This window comes from Bicyclus anynana, chromosome 26, assembly GCF_947172395.1.
Source record: "Bicyclus anynana chromosome 26, ilBicAnyn1.1, whole genome shotgun sequence".
NCBI lineage: Eukaryota > Metazoa > Arthropoda > Insecta > Lepidoptera > Nymphalidae > Bicyclus > Bicyclus anynana.
In genome coordinates, this window is record NC_069108.1 from 3507412 (window position 1) to 3522403 (window position 14992).

Here is a 14992-nt window from a genome sequence, read left to right on the forward strand (position 1 = left end):
TCAGACATACCGCATTTATAACCCCCGCCTAGCCTATATCCTATTTTGGTCTTTATCATCAACCCATCATTCATCATTTGACGACTTCCGTGGCGCAGTGGTATGCGCGGTGGATTTACAAGACGGAGGTCCTGGGTTCGATCCTGGGCTGGGATTTAGATTTTCTTAATTGGTCCTGGTCTGGCTGGTGGAAGGCTTCGGCCGTGGCTAGTTACCACTCTACCGGCAAAGACGTACCGCCAACCGTTTTAGCGTTCCGGTACGATGTCGTGTAAAAACCGAAGAGGGGTGTGGATTTTCATCCTCCTCCCAACAAGTTAGCCCGCTTACATCTTAGACTGCATCATCACTTACCATCAGGTGAGATTGTATTCACGGGCTAACTTGTGAAGAATAAAAAAAAACTATCCAAATAAAAAACAATTGAAAAAAATGTCATCCACATACAAATTACAAGTGTCATCCGGTGCTTACGGTGGATATCATATATTTAGATGACACTTTGTTGTCCACTTCAGTAGGTTGATAATAAAGACCAAAATAGTGAATAGGCCAGCTGAACGGATGAAGCGATTTCAATGTATTTCTTTTTGTATTAAAGGTGACTTATGTGCGAGTGTGTAGCCCAGTGGATATGATTCCGGATTTATTTATATCCGGATATGATGACCCTTCGATTCCGGAGGGTGTGGGTTCGAATCTGGTCCGGGGCATGCACCTCCAACTTTTCAGTTGTGTGCATTTTAAGAAATTAAATATCACGTGTCTCAAACGGTGGAAGGAAAACATGGTGAGGAAACCTGCATACTTGAGAATTTTCATAATTATCTACGTGTGTGAAGTCCCCATTGGGCCAGCGTGGTGGACTATCGGCCTAACCTCTCTTATTCTGAGAGGCTCGAGCTCAGGAGTGAGCCGAATATAACCCGAGACTCCGTCCTCGTGAAACTATTAACCTTATTTCACTCCCATCTGTATATCTATAATATAAAAATGAATGGCAAAATGCGTTGGGAAGCGCATAACTCAACAACGCCTGGACCAATTTGGCCAATTCTTTTTTAAAAATGTTCGTTGAAGTTCTAGGATGGTTTTTAAGGCGAGAAAAATTCGAATAGTTGCCGGAAAAATCATAAAAATAGCCCTTTTTTTTCCCATACAAATATTTTCTAACTAAAACGTAGTCAATTTGAGCTTTATGGTTATTGTATAAAGTTCATATTAATATGAACTTTATACAATAACCATAATAATAATTAGAAAACGGGGTAGGGTAGGGAAGGGGTAGGGTAGAGGTAGTTGAAAGTTTACATCGAGTTTCACGCGGGCGTCTGCTAGTTTTATATTTAAAATATCCCACTAATCATTTTACACAAATATAATGTCATTTGTAATATAATGTAATATGTGTAATGTAATATATATTACACAAATATGTATGTTTGTCATGCAATTCGCTTTCACCTTATTGCACAAAAATCACTAGTGCTACAATGGCCTCCATTACAAGACTGGCATAAATAACTATTAAAATTGAATTAAAATTTTATTTTTCGAGGTATTTATTTTTTTATTTTTTATATGTAGTATATATTATATATTTTTTATGTATTATATATTATATATTTTTAGTTGTAATATATTATGTAATACATATGTAAATTTTAATATTATATTTACATATATATTATATTGTATTTATTTAATTATTTATATATATAATTACATATTATGTATTGCACCTTCCCGCTCTTTCTTCACAAGTTCTCTCGTCAAGGGTTGCCTGGTAGAGATTACTTTTAGTAATAAGGCCGCCTTTGCATGCTAAGTTTAATTTATCTTTTTGTTCTTTTAATTTATAATTGTATTTTTGTGTGCAATAAAGTATTTCTGCTTCTTCTTCTTCTTCTATTACTTAACAAACTGTTAGCTACTATTAAATGCGGTCTGTCTGGCTACCACAGGCTGTTGTTCTATAAACCCTATTAACAGGAATACCATTTTGCTTTGCTAGAAAGGTCAGCAATCTATACTAATATTATAATAGTAGTATACTCCCCGGGGAGCCCGGGATGCTAAATTTGCAGTTACTAAAGCGTAATTGGAATCGATTCGATTTGGTAGATTAGATAATAGAAAGAATAAATAGTTATATACTTTTTTTGGTTTTAGCATTGTGAAAAAAAACTACAGATTTATTAAGACAATTTTTATATTACTTTGGCTTATTGAAATCATCACAAAACATGATTATTCAGGAGATTATTTTGATTCAAAATAAGTAAAAAATTACCCGCTCTCATGGCTTGATAACAGAAATATGAGGGTTTTATTTTGTAATTTTCGAAATGCACGCCTTTTAGCTATCAACTCACATACCTTAATTTGACATACTGGTTGAGTATTACGGAATTTAGTTTTTTTCCAGTTACCTTAAACATACCCACCAATATTAAGGGCTCATACTTGGTGGAGGTAATCAACAACGTGCAAGGTATACTCCCATAAGTTTATCTGCTCGAGTAACTGCAAAAATCCCCTCTTCGGCTCCCCTACTATAAAGAAGTAAAGTTTGTGGTATTGTCCCTATAAACTCTACTGAACCGAATTTGAAAATTCTTTCACCACTAAAAAGCCAAGTTATTTGCGAGTGTCATTGGCTAAATTTTATACCCTTATTCTTACAGGATAGGAGAACTACGTAGGTCAAACCATGCAACGTTGACGGCCTCCGTGGCGCAGTGGTATGCGGTGGAACAAAACAAAACGGAGGTCATGGGTTCGATCCCCGGCTGGACCTTTTGAGATGTTCTTAATTGGTCCAGGTCTGGCTGGTGGAAGGCTTCGACTGTGGCAAGTTACCACCCTACCGGCAAAGCATTCCGGTACGATATCGTTTAGAAATCGAAAAAGTGGTGTGGATTTTCATCCTCCTCCTAACAAGTCCCAATTCCATCTTAGACTGCATCATCACTTACCATCAGGTGAGATTGTAGTCAAGGGCTAACTTGTAAAGAATAAAAAAAAACGTCTGCTAGTTATTCCATAAACCTTATTCAGGAAAATAATTCCTGTTAATAACTTATTAACAGGCATATCATTTTCCAATTCCACAAAGGTCAGCAATAATAAATCAGACAGCATTATTGACTGCCACTTGGTCAAGGCTATAAAAAGCATAGATAAAATAATGTGTATATTATAAGGGCTAATGGCACTCTCCCATTATCTCACGTTATCTCTATTCTCTGTGTATTTGTTCGGTTGCCATGTGGTATGTCATCCTTATCTGTCTACAGTGCCAAGCCTCCTTTTTTTATTATTTACAAGTTAGTTATTGACAACAATCTCACCTGATACTAAGTGATGATGCAATCTAAGATGGCTAACCTGCTAGGAGGAAAATGAAAATCCACACCCATTTCGGTTTCTACACAACATCGTACACGAGTGCTAAATCGGCGTTAAAGAGTAACAAACATCCATACAAACTTTCTTTTGTTTATAATATTAGTAGGATCCAGTCAAGGTTTGCTTTGACTTATGTGTACTTCTTCCCTATCCATACCCTACATTACCCTACTCCTACCCCAAACCTAATATAAATAACGTAACATATTAAGTCCCTCACTTACTTATTAGTCATGGTCAACAACAATCTAAGATGGCATGGCACGTGCAATCCTAATTTGTAAACAAAAGGACAAATTTCTAAGAAAGTGTTTTTTTTTTATGATGCCGACAGTCAAGTTTATTATAGGCTACAGACGAATATCTTAGCATTCCATGGATTCACAGTGCGGGTGCCGGGTCCATCGGGTGGTAGAGAGAAAAACTACGAGCAGAGTTCTGGACTTGTGACTACAGGATGTAGGGTTAAGGAATACCTTGACGATCAATCGACACTCCCCTTCTCTGCTAGTGTTGTTCTCCCTGCCTAGCCAAATTCGGTAAGATCCTATTAGAGGATTATTATTATCTAAAATAGAACTAGCTGCACTTCTAGAGAGGTCAAGGTCTTTAAGCAAGTTATAGAGAGATTTTGCTGATAATCCTCTCGCACTTACTTCTACGGCATACTGTGGTCCTTTTGAAATTTAATCTCCCACGGCACAGAAGCTCTTATACTTTTATACTGTGGTCCTTTGGAATGTTAGTCTCCCACGGCACAGAAGCTCTACTAATACTATTTGCTTAGTTTGTTTGGACAGAAGAAAAATGTCTGACCTAGATCTCAAAATAGCAACATACATATCCATTAAAAAAGTCTACTCAGGTGCATAACCTAGAATTAAGTAAGGCTTACTAGATGATTTTGTTATTGAACCTGCTTTGACAAAGTTTATTTGTCTTTTATTTGTAGTCAACCTTTTTTGAGCTCTTGCTACTGAACGGCTTATAGCTTCACGTTTAATTTGGAGTACTCGTATCATGACAATGTGAGTATAGACTCCTATCCAGGAGCACCTTACATCCAACCAACAAGTGCTTTGATGTTCCTATTGCCTCTACACACATATAGCAAGATTTTTCAGTGGTTTTCCCCCATCATCTATGTTGCTCAGATCTGGGAGAGTCATTTGAAGGGCATTAAGATAGAAATTTAATAAAGCAGGAGACCAGTATACTATGTATACCAAAAGAATGAGGTTTTCACTAATTTTGGCAACTTAAAAGGTACTTTTTATTTCTTAATTTTTGTAATGCTATATGGATTATATCATTGTATGGAATGCAAGCTAAACCAATCAAAGGCATGTGATGTTGATGCTTTAGCAAGTTTGTTGTTAAATCGAGTGACATTACGTGGAGTTTACACTGTATATTGTATGTTAGGACTTAGGAGCCATGATAGCCTAGTGAATGTGACCATTTTGCATCTTTCTATTAATTAAAGATTATTAAAATCTGTCCAGTGGTTTAAAAGCTATTTGTATTAAACCAACAATTAAATCTTACTTTATTTAGTTTAGATAATTGATTTCCTAAAAGAATAAATTGACTTTTAATCGTAAAAATGAAGGTAATAGTAAAAAAAAAATAGTAATGTGTTATTGTGGCTTAACACAATCATTAATTGCATATTCATTTAATTAATTAGTTAGGCAATCTATTATTATTAGCTAGAACGTATAAAATAAATAGAGCGTAGTATAATTAAGAGGAAAAAAAATACTTGCATTTTATTCGAATTGTCGGCGTCACTGGCATCCGTCTTGGGTTCCAAAAATAAATCAGCACCTTGGTGGACCCATGTACCACCGACAGGGGTGTATTCTTTAACACTATGTCGTAAACAGAAGAAGATTTTATCCACATAATTCGGCAATGCCAAACGAACTCGCGTAAAAAATTCCGTAGTTTTCACCTCATTTATTTCATAATCTGAGTATATATTATCACAATAACTACCCCTAGCTGCTGCTGTAGACGTTAATTTCCATGAATAATGCCCTAAAAACTCCGTGCCGTTCACTAATAACAAATATTTACACCGGACATCTACACATGATTTTGCTTCCACTTTTAAAGACACTATCCATGGTTCTACAGTTAAATTCCTCGTTGCGTGCACTTGTAATATCAAATATAATAATATCCCACAAGTCCGTAACACACAGGACACCGGTGCCATTGCAAAAACTCAGTTAGATGAAAATAAAATGAGAAATTCTTTGTATTAAAAACACAGCGACATGTTTTTCTCGCTTGACAGTCTGACTCGCGGCGGCAATTGTTGCCGGAACTGCAGTATTTTATTTCAAAATGTTGTCACATCCGGTATATTGAGCATTGTAGACTTGCGACTTTTTACATGCAGCCTGCTGAGTTTCGAACTTTATAAAATGAATTTTAAAATTCGCGGTTCACCTTAAATTCTACACATTGTTAGTTGACTTACATAAACAAAATTGGGGTTTTTTAGTAACAAATATCATCCGGTCCACAATGTGTCTCTCAGACGTGCAGCGTGCCAGATTTAAGTAAGAAAGTTGAAATTTTGAGGATCGGTAGTATAACATAAACATAGAAAGTAACAATGATAATTTTAAACTATAGATCGGTTACGTCCCTACAAAGTCACCACAAAAACTGATCCGATCAATTATAGGCTACAACAGTGAGCGCACACATACACAATTTTGTGTTTAATTACATTAAATATTGATGAATATATATATTTTTTACACTTCCTGAATACACAACTTGACATTGTTGACGATATTTAGGTATTAAATTTTGTTTAATAACGTTCGTTGTTGATCACAACTAACATTGACTTGACTATCCTTCTTTTGAGCGCCTTATTTTTCATGCGCTAGTAACACATCTATTTAATATCATTGGAAAGCAATGGATATTCCCTAATCTCAAAAGCGGGGGTGTTTTCAGGTAGCAGGTATTAGACGTAAAACTTAGAATTAAAATTATAGTGATTGTTATTCATATTTAATTTACTATGTAACCCGGCTAAAACTCACGTGATACAACGATGGAGTATGCCCGTTTAGTTTCTAACCCTTACGGGATCCTTAATCATGAATCAAACGGCGCGCGGCGCCAAAATTTCATTTTTCTTCAAATCTTTAAAAAAGACTTTAATTACATGCTCTTTAAACTGAAATAATAACAAATCTTTGTGATAAATTATAATTACAGGAAATGTGGTGCTGCTACAGTGTGATTAATACCTTGTTAACTTCTAGGCCACTTTTTTCTCTAGAACTCGCATTTTGGGTATAAATTATTGGTATTGTTTTACCACGATATACTAATGAACAGTTTTAGATTGAAAATATGTTTTGTAATTTACTTTCGAAACGGGAATTATAATTTACCAAAAAAATGATCCAATGTGGACGTAGTCACAGGCATCTGCACTTGTAGTGGCAGTTAACGTTAACGTTATAAAGATGTAGGATTTTGTTTTTAAATGAATCGTAGACCGACAGTCGCAAGTCTGTAGTGCTCTAACAGATAATATAAGTACAGTTTGATGTCAACAGCTGAATTTGACATTACCAACTGACAAGTTAATCATTATTTTTATCTGTGTGACTGACAGAAATGTAACACAGCCAGTGCTGCCAACTTTTGAGGAATTCCCTGACTTACGGGGAGTTTTAATTCTATTTGGACGATTTCCGTGGGGATTGGTTCTATGCATAGAGATTTTTAATCTCTGCTACTAACTCTACTACTGCTACTCTTAATGACTACTATTGGAGACAAAATAAAAAATCGATGAAATCCGGGTAATATTCAACTTATTTCTAGAAAAAAGTGTAATACAGATAATTTAATAAAAACATTCTTACATTCATTCATTTTTTTTTCCTTGATTTCTGTGGTGAATGTGTGTACAACACACAATATTGGAATATTTTCTTTTTCCAAATTTGGGGAATTTTGCTGGGATTTGTGGTGAATTATGTAAATAGGTATTGGCAACGCTGAACACAGCTGTCCTGAGTCCTCACTCCTGTAGATTATCATCTGTGGTGGCCATTTGGCAAACGTAAAAAATCAGTGTGTTGGCTCGGGTTTAGGATTTTTAGGCAAATATTCATAATTATCACGTAATAAGTAATTAGTTATATTATAATGCAACTTAAATAGTATACGTAGCCATGATATTAGTTAAAATATATTAATTATCTTTTGTTATACGTATAATTGTTGCAAACGTTTTTACGTCGAGTGCAGTCGACCGGGCGGTCATGAAATTGGATTTCTAGTCGAAATTTTGTATGGATATCGAGAAAATGGAGCTCAGGGAGGCTGGAGATGGGGCTGCGGCGGGAGAATATGACCGCGCGCCCAAGAAATATAGCTGGGCTGAAGTCCGCCAAGCTGTTCACGATTTACGTAAAGAACTGTCGTCTTTATCTACAATGGTACCGATGGCTATCTCGTTCAGGAAGCTCGGTAACGGAAAGACCAGGATTTACTTCTTGAGAACCCCACAGAACGGATGGGAGATCACTCTCCTTTATACCGATGTTACGCCGTCGCAACAGCCCAGTAATTCGAGGTACAGTTCCTCTTGAATTGTTTAAATAAATCTAAATTAAGTTTTTTTTAATTGCCTTTCAAGTGCCTGTTTATTTTTATAGAGTATTAATAGAGAGGTAAAGCAGTCCCAAGTCAAAACACAGTATTTGTATGACACTATTGAGAAATTTTAGTTCTTTGTTCTTAGTCCCGTACTAGTTGATAAAACCAGTGTATACTGATAATCCATTGCTCAGGTTTATTGAGTCTTAATAAAATATTTAATCACCAGTATCCTAGTATAGACTAAAGTCAAAAAGCAATTGTTTTTTGTCACTGTCATATTTATTTTTAGCAAGGATTTTTAGCAAGCAGTAGAAATTGTTACCCTTCTTTACCACAGAAGACAAAGGTAAAGAAGGGTAACAATTTCTTTTACCCCTTATTTGGGCCCCCGCAACTAATTTTGATACGGGGCCCCTCCAACACACGCTACACCACTGTCATAGCTTATTATACTTTAAATATTTATTTAGATGAATAAAAATATATTTGCTTGTCTCCCAAGGGTACCATTTAGATAATAAAGGTAAGATATTTATTATGATTGTAAAATGGATATGTAATTCAATGAATAAATAAATAGCACTGCAATAGATAGTTCACCCAATCTAATGGTAAGTGTTAAGACATCACCACAATAAACAGAGCAACACTTTGCAGGGTTAAACTACAAAGTGCTGAGCTGTGTCCCTATTCAGTTGTACCTAGCCGCAACCAATATTTGAGGATTTAGTTAGTAGCAATACAATAGACAGGAATTGGTCAACATGAACCTGTTTGATTGCCAAATAGTAGACTGACAAACTTTATAAACACATACATTTTCATATTTAAAAATAAAATAACTTTAAAACTAACAAAGACAATCAAAAATACTTTATTCATAAGTGTGGTATCGATTTGCAATTCAAATGATATTTTAATTATGATTAATTTCCAAGTCAATTCATTACTAAAATACTTGCTTTTAGGTAAGTATAACAATAGCAATTTTGTGTACAAAAAGCATATAAAATAAATTGTTTTATTAAGATCTAGATCTAGAGATACTTCAGCGCTTCCAAAACAATGTATTGAATGTAATATGCAATGCACCACGGTTCGTCAAGACTGTAGAAACACACAGCCATCTTAACATTTCACCTGTTAAGGAGGAAATAGACAGGTCACTAGAGGCCTACAAACAGAGGCTTGAGCGCCATAAAAACAACCTGGCTGTCAAATTGTTAGACGTCAGCGACTGCAAATTCCGCCTGAAACGAACACGACTGGCCAACATAGTATAGTAGTATATACTCATTCCTGGAGGGACGCTACAATGTTAACTAATTTATACATAAAGTACTACTATACACTACACACTACACACTAGAGACAAAGAGCAGTGATAGCCCAGTGGATATGACCTCTGCCTCCGATTCCGGAGGGTGTGGGTTCGAATCCGGTTCAGGGCATGCACCTCCAACTTTTCAGTTGTGTGCATTTTAAGAAATTTAATATCACGTGTCTCAATCGGTGAAGGAAAACATCGTGAGGAAACCTGCATACCAGAGAATTATATTCATTCTCTGCGTGTGTGAAGTCTGCCAATCCGCATTGGGCCAGGTGGACTATTGGCCTAACCCCTCTCATTCTGAGAGGAGACTCGAGCTCAGCAGTGAGCCGAATATGGGTTGATGACGACTACTACACTACATCAGTGGATGTGCAGAGCCCAAAACGACATACTAAAAAGTCATTTGATCGGATTATGGTCCAGAGACTGATCTCTGATTGACCAACAAACAAGAGAGGAAAAAAGAAAATTAAGATCTAGACGATAAGAAGTAAAAGCAGCGGTCGTAACAATACCACTACTGATTTTTTGATGAAAACCTTATGAAAATCTGTTCATCAGTTTATCCCAAACAGGCAAAGGACAAAGACAGATGCAGCAAACGATTACCAGCAAAACAAACACTAGCTACACAGAATATTCGCCGGTCTCCAATATCTGACGTCACCCAGACATGGGCTTTTTAACCCACAATTTTGGTGCACCCTTCTCAGACTGACTCTAAGCTGAGGTCAGAGTCTCAGAGGACATTAGAGAGTCCATCCATCGACTCTGCTTCTGCCTTTGGGCCTGTTTCTACTATCGCCCAATCCCCCTGGTGACTTTTCTAAGGTACCATTTAGGAGTTTACAGCACTTACATAATCAAATAGGTACTATGTGTCTCTATATACAGTAGTCATCAATAAACTGGCACCGGATGGTGCATTTCTCTAGGAAAAATTAAAAAAAAATAAGCAGCCAGATGGTGGACTTAATCTTTTACTTTTCTTTAATCCACACTCCCTTCGATTTCTACACAACATTTTACCAGAATGCTAAATTGCTTGGCGGTACATCTTTGCTGGTAGAGTGCACGGCTATGTGGTTAGTCTGTATGCTGTAGGAGTAGGTGGATTACTAGTAAAATCTGTCTATAACTTGCTTAAAGACCTTGCCCTCTCTAGAAGTGCTAGTTCTGTATTAGAACGGGTATCCAAAGCTGCTGTAATAGGATCTTACCAAAGGGGAGTGAATCAATTGTCAAGAAATTCCTTAACCCTACACCAATTGGTCACAAGTCCAGGATTCTGCTTGGAGTTTTTCTCTTTACCACGCAATGGATCTGGGACCCGCACAGTGAATCCATAGATTGCCAAGATATTCGTCTCTAGCCATGGCCATAGCCTCCCACTAGTCAAAACTATTTTTAGACGGCCTCCGTGGCGCAGTGGTATGCGCGGTGGATTTAATGACGGAGGTACTGAGTTCGATCTCCGGCTGGGTCAATTGAGATTTTCTTAATTGGTCCAGGTCTGGCTGGTGGGCTTCGGCCGTGGCTAGTTACCACCCTACCGACAAAGACGTACGACGTAAGAGTGTAGATTTTCATCCTCCTCCTAACAAGTCAGCCCGCTTTCATCTTAGGTTACTTGTTGGTAAGTGATGATCACTTACCAACAAGTGAGACTAGTCAAGGGCTAACTTGTAAAAAATAAAAAAAAAACTATGATTGACAGTTTTTTTATATCACTTCCAGGTTAGATTGGAAGCCGCTCATAGAGTCCAACGTAGCGCTGGGCGTGTCGTCGGGGAAGTGGTCCCGGGAGGAGCAGCTGCTGTGGGAGCGGCAGAGGGTGGCGGCCTGGGGCATCGCCTCCTACGAGCTGCACCCGCGCACCGGCCGCGTGCTGTTCCCATGCGCCTCCTCGCTGTTCATAGCTGAGGAGGGACCCAATCAGGTGCAGCAGCGATACATTTACAATCATCATCATCCATCATCATCATCATCATCATCATCATTCTCAGACCAATTACCTTCTATAGGATCTGCCTGACCATGATTTTATATGTTCATACATGCTGCATCTAAAGAATCAATGTTTCATCGTGCTAAAATTACACAGGATATTAATTATAAAAAATAATAGTTGAGAATTAAAAAAAAAAAAAAAAAAACTAGTCCGCGACTTCGTCCGCGAGGAATTCAGTTTTTCACAAATTCCATGGGAATAGATTTTGCCGGGATGAAAAGTTACCTATATGTTAATCCAAAGTAAAATCTATTTCCATTGCAAATTTCAGCCAAATCGATTCAGTAGCCGCAGCGTAAAGGAGGAACAAACATACACACTTACACACGAACTTCAGCTTTTACAATATTAGTGTGATGTGACTATACCGCTGGTTCCAGTCGCCGCCGCTGGTGCCGCGGTCGCTCAGCACGGGCTGGGGCGCGCCGCTGACGCCGGCCATGTGTCCCTCGCTGCCGGCGCTCGTGGCGCACGCGGCGCGCGGCGACGTGTGGCTCGCGGGCGACACGCTGCGCCGGCCCGCCCGGCTCACCTACGCGTGCAAGGGCCGAGACGAGCGGTACGTAGAGTGACGCAGCGCGCGGTGTAGCAGCGCTGGTGGAGGGAGGAGCGCGGGTCGCTGGTCGGTCGCTCCATCGGCTGATATGATGATGATTTGCTGCTCGTTGCAGGCTAGCGGAGGACCCGCGGCAGGCCGGCGTGCCGTGCTACGTCACGCAGGAGGAGTTCTCGCGCTACACCGGCCTGTGGTGGCAGCCCAAGTGTGACGGTGAGTCGGTAGAAACCTAACATGAATACCACGATATATCTCATCAACAAGTCGATGTTATCATTAAAATCTTTTTAACGACAAAATTCAACCGATTTCAAAATCACAAAAATAAACTGAAAAATGAGAAAAATAACATCGAATGCGCTCTTCTGATCACTTTGAAGGCGGTGTCAAGCCAGTGGCGTATTAATAAAGTCGTTTCTGAAAGAACCACGGGAAAGAACTGTCTGTAAATCCTAAAACCTTATGATTTAAACGGCAGTTAATTCATCACTGTGTTGGCACCGCCTTCAAAGTGATCAGAAGGTAGCACATACGGTGTTATTTTTCGCTTTGTAGTTTATTTTTATGATTTTGAAGTCGGTTGAATTTTTTTGTTAAAAAGATTTCATTTTTCTGTTTTTAGTGTGTCTAGCATAGTGAACGAAAGCGCCACAGTACGGGCAATTTCGTTATTTTCATTTTAACACAAAATTACTGAACTGATTTTCATGAAAATTAAATGGGACCAATCTGGAAGTATACTGATACAAACAAAAAAAGAATTTTCAAAATTGGTTAAGAAATGACAAAGTTATGAGGTAACAAACATTAAAAAAAAATTAATAAAAAAATTGAATAAAAAAAGAATTGAGAACCTCCTCCTTTTTTTTTAAGTCGATAAAAATAAAAGTTGTAAAAATATACCAATTCTCGCTACTCAGTTCTTCTATTAAAAAGTTGTGAGATCCATGTAATAATACTAAAAACAAAAAATATATTATTTCAGATGATGTATTTCGGATAGTCTACGAAGAGGTAGATGAAAGTGAGGTGAAAATATTCAGCTTCCCTTCCTCGCAGAGCTCTAGTGGTGAAGTTGAAGAATTCAGGTGAGTGAGTGAGTTATTACTTAGCACAGAATAGAGAATGATACAGGATGAGTCTTTACATACCGCGCAGTGAAGCGGGTGAAACCCATAAAAAAAACAAACTTCACGCATGCATCTCCTTGACATCCGCATAATGTTGTTATCTAGAGTTTGGCTAATATAAGTAAAGACTAAAATTGCCCGCCAAATTAAAAAAAATCGTATTTAATTCTCAAAATTATAGTGCAAAAATTGGAATTACTGAGTTTAATTCTTATAGTATAGGTAATAATGTATTAACAAACAAGCGTTTTCATAATTTGTTTAAATATTTTTTTAAATTTGGCGGGTGATTTCAGTATCTACTTTCATTACCCAAACTCTACCATACATATAAATATTTTTCCTAATTTGTAATTCAAGATTTAACATTAACAAACAAACATGATTAATATCATAATAGACCAATCATCAACCTACCTGTAAAAAAATACGCCATCTTATTTTTACAGTTTTTTTGAACAATTTTTAAAGTATTTAAAAACATTATATACATTTTTCTTAAAAAATATTGAAAATTACTAATGCGACGCTTCGGTTCGTATAGACTCGAGAATGTATTATGTATTAGTTTTTTAATTTTTTAATTTGTATTTGAAATGACTGCATCACTGCAGTGTGCGTGCGCTCTCTCTGCCTATTATTCTTTAATCTGTGTTAGTTAGTGTAAATCAATTTCAAAATAAATAGAGTTTGTGTAATGTACAACGAGAAAACGAAATCCTGCGACACTCACTATTATCAAAAAAAATAGAATTCTGAGGTATTCAAGGGCACTGGAAGTTTTATTTGCTGTGAAAGTATTTATACTACAGCCTTTCTTGATGAGTACTGTTTACAAACATACAAATTAAAGATGAGGGTATAAATCACTAGTCATTTCACACCTAATAATAATTAACTTGTTCTTAAATAAATAAAATAAATTTGATTAATAAACTTATAACAATTAGCTATAGTTAATATATTTTTTATAACATTATATAAACAAACCATACATAATTTTAAAGAAATAAGTTGCAAGACATGCATTTTCTACCTTCATTTCTAATTTCATTGTTGGTAAACAGTACTCATCAAGAAAGGCTGTAGTGTAGTAGTACTAAAAGTAAATTTTTCAACTCACTACATCGAGGAAATTGGAGGAAAAACTAAATTTCAATTAGTCGACATTACCATTTTTAGTTAGTAAGTGTTGGATGAAGATTGATTTTTGTTGGAAGTTGCTGAGTGTGTTACGATTTGAAATCGGGCGATGTGTGCTGCCATCTACAGGCATAGTTAAACAGTTTTTGTTATTTTAAACTGCCACTAGATGGCTTCCTGAGAAACTTTGAAATAAACCCTTTTTGGACAGGAACCTGTTGCGATGCAGTTCTGCCAGTGGCTCATAGATGGCGCTTTGTTTTTTTATTATTTATTTTTAACCGACATTTGAATATACTATTTATATCAGACCGTCGAGATAATTAAGTCAACTTTTACTAATTATACAAAAACACAAAGTTTGTCGGGATGTTTGTAAAGCAACTTCTAAATACAGAATATTATTTATATATGAAGTATATTTTTAGATCTCTTTCATCTGAATCTATTGCAAAATTCTTTCTTAGCAGAAATCTACTGACTACGAACTACATCCCTGCCAAATTTCAACTTTGTATGTCAAACTGTTTTTTAGTATAGATATAAATTTCTATTATTCTTCTGTAACAGGTTTCCCCGAGCCGGCACACCCAACGCGAAGTCGATACTCAAGCTGGTGACGTTCCGCCTGCAGAAGGCCACCCCCACCACCGTGCTGGACTACTACCAGGAGGGCAACTCGGAGCGGATAGGTAAACTTCAGTTTTCACACTCACACACACGCCAAACCCCCCCCCCCCCCCACTAGGTGGACGACG

The 14992-nt window shown here is 37.1% G+C and overlaps 2 protein-coding genes across 3 annotated transcripts in view; one reads left to right on the forward strand and one right to left on the reverse strand.

The window, feature by feature from the left end:
• The window catches only part of LOC112051135 (unextended protein), a 59580-nt gene extending 53826 nt beyond the window's left edge, over positions 1-5754 (reverse strand). Inside the window, exon 1 of the mRNA XM_052889461.1 lies at positions 5181-5754. Within this exon, the coding sequence (XP_052745421.1) occupies positions 5181-5635 (455 nt within the window). The 5' untranslated portion in view covers positions 5636-5754. The remainder of the gene's footprint in view (positions 1-5180) is intronic.
• A 1726-nt stretch (positions 5755-7480) lies between these two features.
• Positions 7481-14992, forward strand: part of LOC112051120 (dipeptidyl peptidase 9) — a 28689-nt gene continuing 21177 nt past the window's right edge. For both annotated transcript variants that reach the window (XM_024089613.2, XM_024089611.2), the window contains exons 1-6: positions 7481-8035; positions 11132-11333; positions 11786-11964; positions 12077-12174; positions 12947-13049; positions 14805-14926. In XM_024089613.2, the coding sequence (XP_023945381.1) occupies positions 7752-8035; positions 11132-11333; positions 11786-11964; positions 12077-12174; positions 12947-13049; positions 14805-14926 (988 nt within the window). In that variant the 5' untranslated portion in view covers positions 7481-7751. The remainder of the gene's footprint in view (positions 8036-11131; positions 11334-11785; positions 11965-12076; positions 12175-12946; positions 13050-14804; positions 14927-14992) is intronic.